The following is a 17,630-nucleotide window of genomic DNA, read 5'->3' as shown; positions in this document are numbered from 1 at the left end:
TGCGTTGTTTAGCGCATCTTTAGGCGAATCCAGCGCACTACTTCCGAAGTTGGGAAAGTTGCCTGTATCTGTAGAAAATTCAACTTCGGTATAAAAAGCGGTATAAATTTATTCCGGATAGACAATATTGTGGATTTACTTGACCAATGGATTCAAAGGTCGGTTCACTTGCCTATTTCAAACGTTCCCTTTTCCAGCAAGGTTTGCCAAACTCAATAAATGTTTGGTAGATTACCTTGTTTTTTGCTCCTTGTCTATCAAAACAGATGTCAAAACATCGGAAAAAGAAAATGAAGTCCGAGAGACCCAGCAAAAAGCACGTGGCAGAATTGTCAGTTTTGACAGATTTGACTATGAAGACGGGTGTGAAGGTGAAAACGGCGATTTCAACGACCGTTCAAGGAGCGACTATTTCGAACGGTCGGGTCCAATAGGGAAATCTACGTACAATATTGTGAAGTGAAATTGAATAATTATGTGCTTTATCAGTTAAATATTTGCGTTTTTTTACTTACCCTATTCACCCACTACCCCACTGTACCTTAACATCAGATCTCGACGTTTCATGCATTTTCAAGTCATTTGACATCAAAACCAAAAAATCGATTTTCGACTTTTCCATTGGTCCCTCCTTGGGAAAATGTTCATGGGCAAGAATTTCAAAACTTTGATTAATCTTAGGCACCTTAGGCAATCTTAGATTGAGCTCAAATTTTGCATGGGGTCATATTTTGGGGTAATGAAACTTGTGAGCAATGTCGTTTTTTGAAATTCGAAAATGTCATTTTCATTGGCTTCCTAGGGTTGAGTGTACAACACTAAAGGAAAAAAACATCACTCGCTGTACACAGCACTAACGAGCCTGCATGAGCGTTATAGGACCGAGCGCGTACTGATCGGCTAATTAATTAAATATTATCCCATATAGACTCCGTGTAAAATAAATCCATAGGATAGGCATGTAATATAAGGAATAAAAATGAAACCACGACCTTTTTCCAGTAAAATTGAGTCAACACGTACAAAGTAACTATTCACATACCCATTATACACGAAAGCAAACGGGTAGGTAGGTAGTTCAGTTGTAAAAACTGTTATCCAACGCAAATCCTATTATTCTCAATAGCCGACATACGACCTCGTGCTACGGCGTGTGCCATTTGTCGTGAAGGTTTCGCTCGTCTCTATTCAAGTTCAAATAATTCTACAATCCTCCTTCTGGACACCAATGAGCTTATCCACGAATCAGCTGACACAACGACTGGAGGAAACAGTGCAGTTAGTCGGTCAGTGCCATAAAATCGATCAAACCCACTCGTCCCCTTTGAAGCAAACGAGCCGAAGTTTAAACACCCGCGTGTGTTATCTTTCTGCATCAGCTCTCTCTAAAATTAAAAAGTCCGCAAAATCCATTCAACTGATACATGCGGTTTGTGATAAGATAAGCCAGACAATCGGTGCTAGTCTTCCGAACGAACTACAAACGGCCGCAGTCATCACTTCCAATTAGAACTGACACCGCCGGACTCAGCAGAACAACGCCAAAATGTCCACCATCGAGCAAGAACCAGCAGAGCCCACTTTGGTGACGGTTCGGGCTTTGGAGCGGTACGAGAAAGCCTCCCCAATCAGTAGTTCCGATAGAACCTCGACGACAGCCCGCTCCAAGGAGCCGAACACCGTTCGTCAGGATTCGAAAACGTCGCTGAGCGACAAACAGCGATCCGTCATCTACAGTGATGCGCATTTCAGCATCACCCTGCACCACTACGACAGCCTCGTCAGTGAGCTGAAGTGTCCGGGATGTGCCCAGGCGTTGTACGGGCCGATTTATCTGTGCCAAACTGGGCACAGCATTTGCTCGCAATGCTTCAGCCGGATCAGCGCTTGTCCGCTCTGCCGGAAGAAGCTGACCGACATGCGAAACTACACACTGGAAGCGATCGCAGGCAAGGTGCAGTTCCCGTGCAACCATGCGGCGCGTGGCTGTACGGCGCGATTGCCACTCGAGCTCCTCTGGTGGCACAAGGATCGTTGTGGATTTAAGGTAAGTTGTGGATAAATGAAGGCGTCGTGGCTAACTGTGAAGGTAACATCGGAATTCCTAATATTTTCCGCAACTAGTTAATGGTGTTTTCTGTACTAAAGGGGTAATAACAGCGGTTACAAAGCAGGCCCATGCTAAAGTATGCTGTGCTCACACTTGGGGTAAAAGGGAGCGATCTAAATGGAAATAGGGAAACTGTACCGGTTTTGGCCATGTTCCTAATTTGGCCAATTTTGCGAATAACTCCAAAAATAAAGCTATTCGCAAGGGTTTTATTAGTTTCAACAAGAGATATATCCTTCACGCTCCAACGCTGCTTTGAACTGATCGATTATTTGGGAAAAATATGTATTTTTCAGGGTTGGCCAAATTAGGCACTAAGTTGGCCAAAACCGGTGCACTTCCCCTAATGTAAAAATTGAATTAAATGAGGCCAACAATGTCTATGTCATCCGCGAAACAAATAAATTGACTGGATCTGTTGAAAATCGTACCCTGGCTGTTACACCCGACTCTCCGCATGACACCTTCTAGCGCAATGTTGAACAACAGGCACGAAAGTCCATCATCTTGTCTAAGTCCTCGAACGAGCTGGAGTGTTCGCCCGAAATCTTCACACAGTTTTGCACATCATCCACCGTTGCTTTGATCAGTCTGGTAAGCTTCCCAGGGAAGCTGTTCTCGTCCATAATTTTCCATAACTCTACGCGGTCTATACTGTCGTATGTCGCCTTGAAATCTATGAACAGATGGACCTGGTATTCACGGCATTTTTGAAGGATTTGCCGTACAGTAAAGACAACATCCGTTGTCGAGCTATCGTCAATGAAGCCGGCTTGATAACTTCCCACGAACTCATTCACAAATGATGACAGAAGTCGGAAGATGATCTGGGATATCACTTTGTAGGCGGCATTAAGGATGGTGATCGCTCGAAAGTTCTCACACTCCAGTTTGTCGCCTTTCTTGTAGATGGGGCATATAACCCCTTCCTTCCACTCCTCCGGTAGCTGTTCAGTTTCCCAGATTCTGACAATCAGTTTGTGCAGGCAAGTAGCCAGCTTTTCCGGGCCCATCTTGATGAGCTCAGCTCTGATACCATCCTTAACTTCCCTCAAGGTGGGCGATGGTTGGCTTCCATCGTCCGCTGAACTGCGTAGTCATCGTAGTCACTGCCTGTACTCTCAGCGCCATTCAAATGTTTCTCGTAGTGCTGCTTCCAGCTTTCGATCACCACACGTGCGTCCGTCAAGATGCTCCCATTCTTATCCCGGCACATTTCGGCTTTCGCGGTACAAAGCCTTTGCGGGATACGTTGAGCTTCTGATAGAACTTGCGTGTTTCTTGAGAACGGCACAGCTGTTCCATATCCTCGCACTACGCTTTTCTAGGCGGCGTTTCTTTTCCTGAAAAAGGCGGGTCTGCTGTCCGGGGTTGGTTACCCGATCTTCCCTAAGGTTGCTCGTATCCTGGCCAGCACCATGGGGAGGTAGGGTGGTACGGGTGGGTGGTACGCTTTACCCAGCATTTGCCGTGTACTTTTATTTATAACACTTTGAAAAAGGCCAAAAAAAACTAGCGTTTTGTTTTTTTTTTGTATAAAAAAAATCCCTAGTTCAAAGTAGAGATCCCCATCCGGTTTGATATTGAGCCCAAAACATCATGTTACAATCGAGTTTTTCACGATCGGTAATGGCCGCCACCTTGCCTGTGGGTTAGTCTCTGATTTGACGTTTGTGGAAGTCAACTACACCCACCGTTCCGAGAATTTTGATCAATGTGGTATACCAAAAGGGTTAAATTCACTACATCAGCACCTTCTTATATGCAACATTGGTCAGAATGCTCGGAGCGGTGGTTGAAGTTAACCTCCACAAACGTCAAATCAGAGACTAACCCGCAGGCAAGGTGGCGGCCATTACCGCTCGTGGAAAACTGGATAGCAAACTAATAACGGTTGTCAGAATGACAGCATCTGTTATCTGTCAAAAAATACGTACACTGAAAAAAACTTTGTAGTAGAAATTACAATTTTGTGGTAAAATTAAGAACAGTACCGACGTTTTTCAACCGAAGGGACAAATCGCTTAATTTCATCATAAATGTAGTAAATCTGACTAATATTATTTTCAATTTTACCACAAAAATTGTTATTTAGCATAGACTCAAACAAAATAGTTAATTTTACCACACATTTTTACTATATTTGAAGTAAGAATAACCATGTAAGCGGTTGAATATACTATTTTTATCGTAAAATAGAGCATATTTTAGTTATTTTAAGACGATTGGCACATCGGTTGAAAAACGTCGGTACTGTTCTCAATATTACCCCTAAAATGGTAGTTTCTACTATAAAATTTTTCTCAGTGTAGGGGTGCCCATAACCGAACGGTGCGCACAACCGAACCTTCTCCCCTACTTATGTCTGAAAAAAGTCATTTCAATCCATTTATACCCCAACATTATTAAATAATGTATAAATTTTATGTATAAGTGCTGACGACCATGATACTGAACATCATGAGCAGTAGGCATAACTTCTAGGAACCAACCACTGCCATTGCAGTTGGATCCAGGATATTGAACATTTTTCTCCTGTGCAAATAGAACTTGCCGTATCCGAATTGGCAATCCTTGGCTTAGGTTACTGGAGAAGACTCTCATCTAAATAAATTTTCATTTTCCCCTTCCACAGCAAATCGATTGCTTCATGGGCAAAGTGTGGGAGAACTGCTCGTGGGTCGGTTGCGAGAAGGACTGGATTGGCCATTGCGTAACCGAGCACCAGGACAAGGTGTACAACTCGCCGGACATCGTGCTCACGTGGGACTACGCGTCCGACAGCCAGCGGTGCATCGCACTGCAATCGGTCATCGCCTACTACGTGATTCGCGCGTACGGTCAGTACTTCAACGTCTATCAGATCTACGATCAAAACAGCCGGCGAACGATCTGGACGGTGATTTGCGGCTCCAAGGAAGTGCGTACCAGCCAACGGTTTGCGTTCGAGCTGGAACTGTACTCGCCGATGGACAGTTCCAAGCTATTGGTTCAGCGATTTGCGTGCCATTCGGAAAACGATGCGGACTTTTTGAAGGACGGAAATTGCGCTAAAATTCCGCTGGAAGAAGCGATTCGCTTCATGACGAAAGATAAGGTGAGTGCTGTTGTAAGCCGATAAGAACGGATAAGCTTGGTAGCTTTCTTCTGGAATGAATGTTTTTGTTATCATTGCATTGCTGACAAGCCACCCACTACGTCGAAGCATGAATTTGCCGGCATGAGATAACTTAAATACATATCTAGGAACTTTTGTCAAATAGGCGTAACTGTATTTGATCTAGAAATTTAAAACGACTCAAACGCTCTCTATCCAGCATATTTTGTTCAACTGTAGCTACTACTGTAGATATCGATCTATTATTTCTGTTGGATACATAATAGTTGACCAACATAGTTTGAATGAAGAGCACAATCGCCATTACAAAAATCGAGGCCACAATCAATTACGCATGTTTGAAAAAAGTTCCTAGATATATCGAATGCGGCTCCTACTGATAAACAATGTCTCGCGCGTGATGTCATAGGGGGGATAACTTAAAGGTTTAATGTGATAAACACTGCTAAAAAAAAGTTTACACATGAAGTATGCTATTTTGACTATAAAGTATTCAATTATGACTTTAAAGTACGCTCTTTTGTGGGAGAATGAGACTACACACAAAAAGGAATAAATACTATGCACAATTATGACTATCTTCTAGTTGCAAATGATTAACTTTTATGCATTAAAACTGAAAAAGGTGTAAAACTTATGCTTTTTATGCATCCATTTTTACTCCTTTTGTGGGGAGTCCCATTCTCTCGCCAAAGATCATACTTTTAGTTTTGCGTGAAGGATGACTTGCAATTTGAACTAGAAGCAACAATCACGAAACAAAAAAAAATCAGAAGGGTTGTGTACAAGACACGACCGCTCGGCGTAAACTATAGTTTACGTATATAGTTTATAAAGTATATAGTTTATAAAGTATATAGTTTATAAACTATAGTTTACGTATACGTAAACCTAAATTAATGATTTTGAGTGTGTTACTTCTATGTGAAGTTAAACGATTTACAATGATATGGAAATGCTAATATCATCTTCCAAACTTAGATGCACATGTTCATGATAAAATTAGAGGCGAAAGTATAGAATTGATAGTTCCGTTAGGATACGGCAGGCATGAAGAATGTTTTTATAGAAGTCGATTTGAAAGCGAGCGGAGAGCAATATTTGTGATGGCACATATCACACGACCTTCCTTCTGCCAAGCTCCCGTATGAAGGGGGGGGGGGGAAGAATATCAGTGTGGAAGCGGATATATCTCCCCTGGCTGGCCACTTGCCTCTAATTCTATCATGAACATGTAAGGTACCCCGGGGCAAGTGAAAATACGGGGTAAGTGGGTACTATGACTGCAGATGAATTGATGAACGTTTTTAATGGTAACAATGTTCTAGGAAGATGAAGCAGAACTATAAACGAATTCACCCGACACGAAAATATTTGGAATCAAAACCATTTGAGGCACCATACTAATGCTATTGCTTGATCATGACTTTAAACTACCGGGGAAATCTATTACTTTTATTTTAATTCCATGGATTTCCAACTAAATAGTCGTTTCTAAATTTATCATTGATGTGGAAAATGAATATTTTGAGCAATTAAATAATTGTGTGACATCGAAAACGATTTAAAAATTTTAATTAAAGCCAAAATCTGCCATTTTCATTTGCCCTTGACTTTTAACATACATGGGGCAAGTGGGACATATTTGAACAACATTTTCAATAAAGCTGTTTTAATTGTTTTTCAGATGATTGTCTAGTGAAAAATAACTTCGCCATTCATATATCTTATAGATCTGAATCAGTTGCAGTTTGATTTCGTTGTTAAAAAGCATTGTATAGTTATTTACCAAATGTGTAATTTACATTCTGAAAATTATCTCCCGCATGAAGAAGAGCAATGGCTAAAACTATGCGACATTCTTCCGTTTACAGTACAAATAATCTATTTATTCTACGATAGGTCAACAGGATTTGTCTTATATTTTGTTATTTTCAAACTTTGCATCAGATGTTCAGATAAATAAAGTGGTTGTTAACACATAAATTAGTATTTTTTTCTGTTATAAATTAAAAACGCTGCGCATCGCCTGAAAAAGAAATGTTTTTTCTGAAGTATTGATTTATGTAATAATTTGTGTTCTAAAAAGAGAAATATTTATTCATACAAAAAGTGAATAAAAAATACTAATACTCAGAAATAATATGAACAGTATATCTACATTCCTCAAATTAGTTTCGTTCGACAGTAGAAAACAGAATAGGTCCCACTTGCCCCGTTTGAAGGGGTAAGTGGGTCCTGAAGGTAAATTTATTTCTTGCACTACCAATATTTTTGTAATTGAATAAATGGCTTCCAACACCTCTACACTTCAACAATGGAAGCATATAATGATGTATCAGTGGTTAATGTTCTGAAATAACCTGTTTTCTAAGTATGCGTTAACAATTTTGCTGAACTAGCGTTTTTTTAGGTCCCACTTGCCCCGGGGTACCTTACGTCTAAGTTTGGAAGATGATATTAGCATTTCCATATCATACGTAAACCTCTTAGTGCAATGAGAATCGTAATATAATGCAAATATTAGGTTCTACACATGACACAATTGTAAATTTAAACCAAAAATTATTGCCATTTGCAAATAAAATTAGCATTGCAGACAACCTGCAAGCAACTTGCACAGGAACGAGCTGTCAAAATTCATGCTGATTCGTCTGTTTTAGGCGTGTTATTCATTGGATTCACGTTAGTTTTAGTTTGATGTGTACATCGGAGCAGTGGTGCTAACATATTTTACTTACTTTTCAGGGGAGGTATAGAGATGAGTGACGTTTAGCGCTCGCACACTAATGTGCGATTCGTCATGTGTAAAAACATGTTTGTTTTCCTTCTGCTCATAACCTCAAAAATGATCGGGGCATCACAATGATATCAAAAGAGTCAAAAAATATATGGAAATATACTCATTTTTACCCAAGCTTTGCTGAGTTGCACCAGCTGGGGTGTTTGTTTTCCTTTTATCGCCACTCACACATTCGGACGTGAGAATCTCAATGTCGAACATTGGCACTTTATTTATTAGTTTTATCATACTTTTCTGTAAAAAAATAACTTTCTATCACAATATCTTGAATGTGGAATAAGAGCTCATTATATTTGGCTTAAATAGAATGACAAATCATTACGACTTCGATTATAACATAATCTTCTTGAAAGATAAAATAGTCAGCAACACTGTATGCAAGATCTTTAGCATGTTTGCTGCAACTTCGTGCATTTGGCGAACTCAACGCAAACTGCAATAGGGTATCTGTTCCTATATCAATAATAATAAGGCAATGCGCATATAAAATGCATTGATTTCTCACCCAATAATCAAGAAACATGAGAATAATGATGCTCGGCCACGTAATTTTTAATAGAAAACAATTTGGTGACTTCAAAAATGAAATTATTATCACATTTTAAAAGTATTTATCTGAAAAACATCATCACCGCCATGCACCTATTTCAATAACATTCAAGAATAGTTAATCCTATGCCTGTACCTATATCAATAATACTGTTTCCAACATAAAATACGCACACTATTACTTGTGTGTATACGTAACGATATGATTGCAGTGATGCCGAATATAATAATATAATTACGAAATTGCAGTTTTTGTTGTAGTTTTTCAACTTATCAGTTAAATTTTATGTTTGTCGTAGATTATCTTTTCGTTATACCTTAATTTACAACCATAAGAGTTGAAATTCACAGTAATCGTTTATTCAAGCATTTTTGAAATAAAAATCTAAGTCGGCAACCCTTGAGAGTACTGCAAGGCATGTAAACAGTTTGGAATACGGGCAAGGATAATTGAGACGTTGTTGGAAATAAACCTATATCAAACTATAGGAAATCGCGTTAGTTTTTCAAATATAATTATATGTTTAGTGAAAATGTGATGTGCTTTATGTGTTGTGAAGTGAATTTCGAAAAAATACACTTGTGTTAGCTTGAAATTGAGTGGAAAACATCAACGTGAAAACGGATGAATCTGCTAGTAGCAATCGAGCAGTGCATCAAACCAACAGTTCAGAGGTAGGAAAATGAAAATAAAAGAGCATAATAATTTTATCTTTTAATTATTTGATTCTTGTGCATTAAAAAAATACTTTAAGAAAATCTTGAATAATATTCGAAACATTCAAGAATGTGTTCCATCCATTATTGTGTACATACGATGTGAGAAATTGTAATTAAATTGATTTTTTATTTGGTTTATCGACGGTTGAGATTAATATACGGGCTGTTATTAATATGGGAACAGATACCCTATGTGTAGTGTAAAAGTTGTTTATTTACAACTCATCTGACATTTAACAGTTTTAATGAATAACATGCATATTGTCTTAAATTAGGTTCTTACTTTTTATACGGTTTACAAACTGGGATCTCCTCGCACTCCGCTTCTTCCAGGAGGCGTATTTTCTCCTGAAAAAGGCGGGTCTGCTGTCTCCGCTTTCGTCTATAACGTTCCACGTTCTGCCGGGTACCTTGCTCCAGCGCGACCGCCCGCACTGCGTCCTTCTCCTCCAGAATCTGTCTCCTAGTCGAACCAATCGTTCCGTCGACTTCGTCCCATATACCCGACGTTGTTCTCCGCTGCGTCGTTAATGGCTGCTTTGACTGTATTCCAGCAGTCCTCAGGAGGGGCCCCATCGAGCTCACTCTCTTCCGGCAACGCTGCCTCGAGATGCTGCGCGTATGCAGTGGCGGTCGTCGGTACCGAACATTGTTGATGACGGATAGTTTTGGGCGCAGTTCAACCATCACCAGATAGTGGTCAGAGTCGCTGTTAGTGCCACGATATGTCCTGACGTCGATAATGTCGGAGAAGTGCCGTCCATCAATCAGAACGTGGTCGATTTGTGATTCTGTCTGCAGTGGTGATCTCCAGGTGTATCGAGAGTCTGTGTTGGAAGTAGGTGCTGCGAATGGCCATATTCTTAGAGGAGGCAAAATCAATTAGTCGTAGGCTGTTTCCGGTGAACGCTGAACTTCCCAATAGTCGGTCTAAACTCCTCCTCTTGGCCAACCTGAGCGTTCAAATCTCCTATGATGGTTTTGACGTCGTGGATTGAGAAGCTGTCGTACTCACGTTCCAACTGCGCGTAGAATGCGTCCTTATCATCATCAGTGCTTCCGGAGTTTGGGCTATGGACGCTGATTATGCTGAAGTTGAAGAACCAGCCTTTGATCCTCAACCTGCGCATTCTTTCATTGATCGGCCACCACCAGATCACGCGCCTTTGCATATCGCCCATCACTATGAAAGCTGTTCCTAGCTCGTGTGTGTTGCCGCAGCTCTGGTAGATGGTATAATTACCTCTAAACATTCGCACCATTGATCCCTTCCAACAAACCTCCTGCAGCGCTATGATGCCGAATCCACGGTCCTTGAGCACATCGGCGAGTATGCGTGTGCTCCCGATGAAGTTGAGAGATTTGCAGTTCCACGAACCGAGTTTCCAATCGCTATAGTCACTTTACGTCGCAGTGGTTTTCGCCGATGGTTCCGGTCCGTGAGTTCAATTTGTCTACCTTTTTTTGCCTTTGAGCATGAGCATGAGCGAGCATGAGCATGAGATGACCGTACAATTTGTAGTTGCTACTCCGTGATTGACCAGAACTAGCGGAATTGCACAGGGAACCAACAGATGGGACTTGGGATTAGAACTCCATCCTCAATGTGCACGTTCCGAAAGCTCAACTTTTAACGGGTCAATAACGGCGCCGGCCACGTCCTTACGATCATCTAGGGAAGGGAAGGAATGTTAGTGTTACAACCGTTGTTTCAGAGGTCGACGAATCGTCTGCATCTCTACGGTTGTTACGGGAAGGAGTATTGTAAGTAGGGAAAGGAAGTGTTATTACTTAGATCAGGATTCACCTTGGTAAGTGATGTAATCCAAGTAACTAGCATGTTAATGTTGACGCGAGAACAAAGTATAGATCTGTTACAACGTATTTTGTTGTGTTTTTATTCACCCAACGTAAGGGCAGACAATCAATCGCTCCGGTAGCGCTGTACTGTCCGCGATAATCAGCTATCGTGATTGTTTTATATTCATCCAACGCGAGGAAAAATTATCAATATCTTAGCGATAATTAAATCTATACTAGAACAATTATTTCACGAAACTCGAACAATTTTTCATTTCGAACGTCAGAAAATTTGCCTTTCGGACCTCGGACGGTTTTTACATATTAACACGAACCATTTGCATTTCAGTACTTGAATATATTGATCTCGGAGTACAAACGAATCGCGGTCTTCTCGAAACGCGGAGAACACTTATAGAAACATAGATAATTTGTACCTCGCAACTCGGATTGCAGTCTTTCAATCCCACAAAAAAAAATTACACGAAATCCAATATACAGGATCATCTCGAAGAATGAGAGGCAAATGTGGCTGTCATCCATTTATTGACTTACACTGAGAATTCTGATAAGATATTAAATGTATAATACCAAAAAAAGTGAAAAAAAACGTGTACTTATGGCTTATGATCCTGCAGAAAAAAACAGAATCTGCATTCATATAAATATCAAACTCGTCAAAAAATATATGTATGAATTATAGAGACCTCCACATTTTCGCGTTCGTTCCTCGTTAGACAATCGGAAACAGTTGAAACACCGTACGATATCAGGGATGCCAGGTGATATTTTCGAATGTCTTCACAGTCGAGTAAAAATGTCTTCAAATGTCATCAACATTAAAATTCATCAGCGAAAAATAGAATGAAATTTTCTTTGAGCCAAGATCTTTCTAAAATTCCAATTTAGCCATAATCGTTACACATAGATAAGCAGGGTGATTTATTCCGATCCCCTACACTGCAATAAAAAAGGTTCCACACAGAAGACACTAAAGTATTCTCCTTTGACTATAAACTACTCAATTATGACTCCAAAATACGGCCTTTTGTAGGATAACGGTTTCACGCACAAAAAGGTACAAATATTATGTGTAACTATGCTTCACAAATGATTAATTTATATGAATAACAACGGGAAAAATGTGTGAAAATTTTGCTTTTATGCATCTAATCCTACTACCCCTGTGGGCAGTCCCACACCCCCGCAAAAAAGCACATATGTCTCCGAAAGAGTACACTTTCAGTCTTCCGTCCATAATAATTGTGTTGAAATGAAGAAATGGAGAGGGTTTCAAAATGGGCCATTTCCAATATTCTATAAGAAAATCAACTAAAAAACAAATTAAATAAAAGTAATCACTTCTTCTTCATTGGCTCAGTGCGAGATTTCTCTTGTTTCGGACAGCAGAACGATGGCGCGATCGGACGAATTGTGTTCTGCTTTGCGCGGCCGGTCATAAAAATCAGTTCAGTGCGAGATTTCTCCTGTTTCAGACAGCAGAACGATGGCGCGATCGGACGAAATATTGTGTTCTGCTTTGCGCGGCCGGTAATAAAAATCAGTTCAGTGCGAGATTTCTCTTGTTTCGGACAGCAGAACGATGGCGCGATCGGACGAATTGTGTTCTGCTTTGCGCGGCCGGTAATAAAAATCAGTTCAGTGCGAGATTTCTCTTGTTTCGGACAGCAGAACGATGGCGCGATCGGACGAAATATTGTGTTCTGCATTGCGCGGCCGGTAATAAAAATCAGTTCAGTGCGAGATTTCTCTTGTTTCGGACAGCAGAACGATGATCGCGCGATCGGTCGAAATATTGTGTTCTGCATTGCGCGCCCGGTAGGCCGGTAGTTAGTTTGTACTACTTTTCGCGCCCGATTCATGGCTAGGTAAAATCACTGTGTATAAAGAATGACACGGTCGTATCGCTTATCAGAGTGAATCCAGATCCAACGATGCCTACCAATTAACTGATAATCCTTCCTGTGGTTTTGTGGAGACGCAGAGGTAAACACGGTCTTCAAATAGCAAAACCACCTACTAATATTCCTTCCTTCTTCCTAACTGACTACAAGGACGTGGCCGGCGCCGTTATTGATCATTTGAATTTTAGAGTCACTGAAACTTGCACACTGAGAATGCTTGAACAATCCCAGTCAATCATTCAGTTGATTCTTTGTGCAATTTCACTGATTCTGGTCAATCACGGAGTAGCAACCATAGATATGTGTAGTCAGTCAAAGCTAAGCTAAGCTAAGGTAGTAATCACTTCTTCTTCATTGGCATTACATCCCCCACTGGGACATTGCCGCCTCGCAGCTTAGTGTTCATTAAGCACTTCCACAGTTATTAACTGCGAGGTTTCTAAGCCAAGTTACCATTTCTGCATTCGTATATCATGAAGCTAACACGATGATACTTTTATGCCCAGGGAAGTCGAGACAATTTCCAATCCGAGAATTGCCTAGACCGGCACCGGGAATCGAAGCCAGCCACCCTCAGCATGGTCTTGCTTTGTAGCCGCGCATCTTACCGTAATCACTTAGCTGTTAAATGCCAGTTCTCGGAGAGCACTGGGTAGAACTTGTGGATCCGTTGTTGATTATAATGGAGATCCACCGTCGTACTTTGTCATGCCCCATCCTTTCATGATATTGTAGGTTTTCGTTATCTAGGATCTAGCATGCATCTCTCATTCTTGATCCACATCGTCGTCGGGTCTCTTGATAAACGTCACACCAATCCATTGCTTCATTGCATTTCACCTGAAATCTACGATACATGATATCGGATGTCAAAACTTTTGCTCTTTTAAAATTTAATGAAAAAAAACGACAGCACAGCAAAAAAACACAACCAATGCCTCCGACTACTATGTTCAAACTCCTTGTCTACCTTTTTTTTGCCTTTCTCGTATACAAAGTATACGTAAAGGCTATATGCTCGCTCCATTGGCGTAACTAAGGAAAAATTCTAGGGGGGGCTAACTTTTTTCTATTCTTACAGTTCACAAAAAAAAGTTATTGTATTTGTTCAACTGACCGCAAGTTGGCCTACCAAACAGCTATTTCAATACATCCAGTGACGACTTAAACAGCTCTGACATAAAAATCTAGAAATGTCGTGGTACGTTAAAAACATAAGAGCTTCAGATACATAAGACTTTCGAGTTTTATATATCCATTAGCAGACCCGACAAACTTCGTTTCGCCTAAAAAAAAAAAGCAATGGGTAATGTTTTTAACATAACCGCGAGTAGACGTAGGACTTGTATAAATGTAACGTATTTACATTTAACTTTTAACTTTTGGATCTATGGAGTTTGATTATAGGTATTTATATTGGAAACGACGACTTCCATGCTGTGTAGAATTAATTTCTTTATTCAAAACTTCTGGAAATAAAACTAACAATTAAATATATAATCAGAATTGTTTTTTTTCAACTATTGAGCCCTTATTTATTCAAGCAAATGTAGAGCAATTCTAGATTTCTGATAGTATTTAAAGAATAAAAATTCTATTAATAAAAATTTCAGACTTGGGCAAAATGTGTTATTTTAGGGGAACGGTCCCGTTTTCCAAACAAAGAAATACAGCACCAATTTCGTTGCTTATTTTTGCTAGCATGCGTGATTATTGCTGAAAAAATCACAATAATATGAAACAAGTCAAGGAACAGTAACCCCACTACAAAAGAATAGGTACTGCTAATACGTCAACGAAAAATTATTTAATGCTTTACCTCCAAACTCCGAGTCTAAGTCAAGTTTAATAATATAATTTCTCAGAAAATGAAAACCAATTTTTCCAACGATCATTTTGATGTAATAAAAAGTATATGTCACCGCAATAAATTTTGCAGGAAGCTCTTTCTACTTCAACCAAGTTTTTTAAATTTCATACAAAAGTTACCATTTCGGGAGAGCAGCCAACAGCATATTTTCTTGTGGCAGGAAAGGAGCGATGAGAGCGAAAGGAAATTCGGTAGAAATTCCTGGAGGAACTTCCGAAGGAATTCATGGAGGAGCTTCCGAAGGAATTCCTGGAGGAACTTCCGAAGGAATTCCTGGAGGAACTTCTGGAGGAATTTCTGGAGGAACTTCTGAAGGAATTCCTGGAGGAACTTATGAAGGAATTCCTGGAGGAACTTCCGAGGGATTTGCTGGAGGAACTTCCGAACGAATTCCTGGAGGAACTTCCGAAGGAATTTCTTTAGGAACTTACTTTATTTTTCTTCTTAGTCTTATCTATCTTATTTGTATTATTTGTCTTATTTGTCTCACTTACACCAGCACCACTGTTATCATCCAAATTCTTTTCAAAGCTTTTGTGGAAACCTTGTACAGAAATCCTCTCACGATATTTTCTAATGTTGTTCTAGAAACGGCTAATGTTTTCATTTTCCAAAACCAGCTGGTTTTTGTTTATTTTGATTTTCTCATTGCGTGATTGGTCGGCGCTGCTGCTGTTCTCTCGCCGAACCACTGCATGAGTGATAAATTTCTTCCGCATTGTTGCCAATTCCTTTTGTTCTTCGTTTACGGCAAATTCTCAAGCAATTGTAAACTGCATAATGATGAAATCATTTTGGCGACACTGACAGCGTCATTCTGGCGGGCTGAATTGGGCAATTTTCTCTCTCAGAGAGTGCTACCACGTGCTTTTTTAACGGAAAACCCTTCCCTCAGACCTTAAGATGTAATACGGCGAAATTTTCTAATCTAAAATGCAACCACAATTTAACATATGGTCAGTCAGATACCATGACTCGTACCCATCCCGGTATCATGTGGATTATGAAACCAATCACTTTCCGTGGATGAGCAAGCAAATCTCTCTGGGCTAATATTATTTTTCTTCATCTACCACCACTGCTTCAGCCATCATTGGCTTCTAGCCGTGAACTCCGAGCGAAGCAATTGGTGATCGCATCCATTGCAACCGATACCACTGCATCCGACCATCACCAAGTACAGAATGCGAATGACAAAAAAGCGCCCTCTTCTGTCATCAGGGTGTCTACTCATCTGCAAAAACAAAATTCCCTGATTTTTCCAGGTTTTTTCCAGGTGTTTTACATTAATTTCCAGGTAAAAACAAACTTGCCATATATAGATTTTAGCAGCAAAATAATCGATTCAAACAAGTAATTATTGCGAAAAACAATTTAAAAAAAATTTGGTTGCCTCACATAAACAATGTTGTAAATTACTGAAGAAATTCTTCCAGGAATTCCTTCGCAAGTTCACCCAGAAATTACTTCAGCCATTCAATCAAAAATTACTTCAGGAATCACATAGAAAATTCCTCCAGGATTCCTTTAAACATTTCTCCATAGATTTCATCGGAATATCCTCCGGAAATGATTACAGAAATTCCTTCAAAAAGGGAACTTTAAGAATTGCCTCAGAATTTACCTTAGAACTTCCTCCAGGATTTCATTTGAAAATTTCTTCGCAAAAACTTTAGAAAACATCTAAAGAAATGGTTCCGGAAATTGCTTTAGAGATGCATTTGGCAATTCCCTTACGGTTTTTTTAAATTCCTTCTTTGGAAATTTGGTTAACAAATCTTTCGAAAATTTCTTTGAATTTTATTTCAGCTATTTCTTTTTAAAAGAAACTTAAGAACTCCTCTTAAGTTCCGGAAATATGTTTGGGAATTTCATTAGGAATTCCTTCAGAACTTCTTGCGAGAACTACTTCAGGAAATGTGTTGATGCAAAAATATAAGATTGCTTGGTCCATGACGTTAGGCATAAGGACGTTAGGCGTAATACGACCTTTTTTATGTCGTGGGCTGTTTTTGGGCATTTTATGCTTAACATTCTTTATGCCTAACGTCCTTATACCTGACACGGAATATACTGCCGTTCTACGCAGAATTGTCCCATGTTACCTTGGCTGAAAAAAGCGAAACGCGGGGCAATTTTCCCACTAATTTCAGAATCGAATGGATCTTGAAATTGAACAAATATTTTTGGGGTGTTATGAGCGTAGGCAATACTATTTCAGGACATCAAACAACAACTTATTTTTTTCAGTGGGACAAATTGACTCGAGTTTGAGATTTTTCATCAAAGGTAACATGGGACAACTATGCATAGAACGGCAGTATACCCGAGATTACTATTGTTGCTCTTGTTCGCGTGACCAACATCTAGTTTGTTCTAGTGTGTGACCAACATCTAGTTCGTTTAGACCTAGCAGCCAAGGTAAGTGTCAAAGCGGTCAATTTATAGCCTATTCAGATAACACCTTTTTTGATCATAAATATTCTGATAAACAACAACCTGATGCCATCCCCATACATTCAATTCTCTTTCTTCACTTAAACACGATACATATTTTTTACGATAAATAATCTAATCGTAATCTGAGTAGGTTATTAAGCTTATTGAAGCATATTTTGGCAGAATAATTTAAATGGTTACAGCTCCACTAGCGTTCTATTACTTATGGCTTTACTGTAAAAACCTTCGGAAAATGCTTCGGGTATTCTTTTGAAAGAATTTTTTAGGAACTCATG

General features: G+C 39.7%; 1 protein-coding gene across 1 annotated transcript in view; it reads left to right on the top strand.

Annotated features, from left to right (window-relative positions):
- The first annotated feature begins 1,108 nt into the window (after positions 1-1,108).
- Positions 1,109-17,630, top strand: part of LOC134207761 (uncharacterized) — a 51,011-nt gene continuing 34,489 nt past the window's right edge. The window contains exons 1-2 of the mRNA XM_062683633.1: positions 1,109-2,047; positions 4,746-5,207. Of these exons, the coding sequence (XP_062539617.1) occupies positions 1,547-2,047; positions 4,746-5,207 (963 nt within the window). The 5' untranslated portion in view covers positions 1,109-1,546. The remainder of the gene's footprint in view (positions 2,048-4,745; positions 5,208-17,630) is intronic.

This window comes from Armigeres subalbatus, chromosome 1, assembly GCF_024139115.2.
Source record: "Armigeres subalbatus isolate Guangzhou_Male chromosome 1, GZ_Asu_2, whole genome shotgun sequence".
Classification (NCBI taxonomy): domain Eukaryota; kingdom Metazoa; phylum Arthropoda; class Insecta; order Diptera; family Culicidae; genus Armigeres; species Armigeres subalbatus.
The sequence above is the reverse complement of the archived record's forward strand: the minus strand, read 5'-3'. Positions and strand labels throughout refer to the sequence as shown.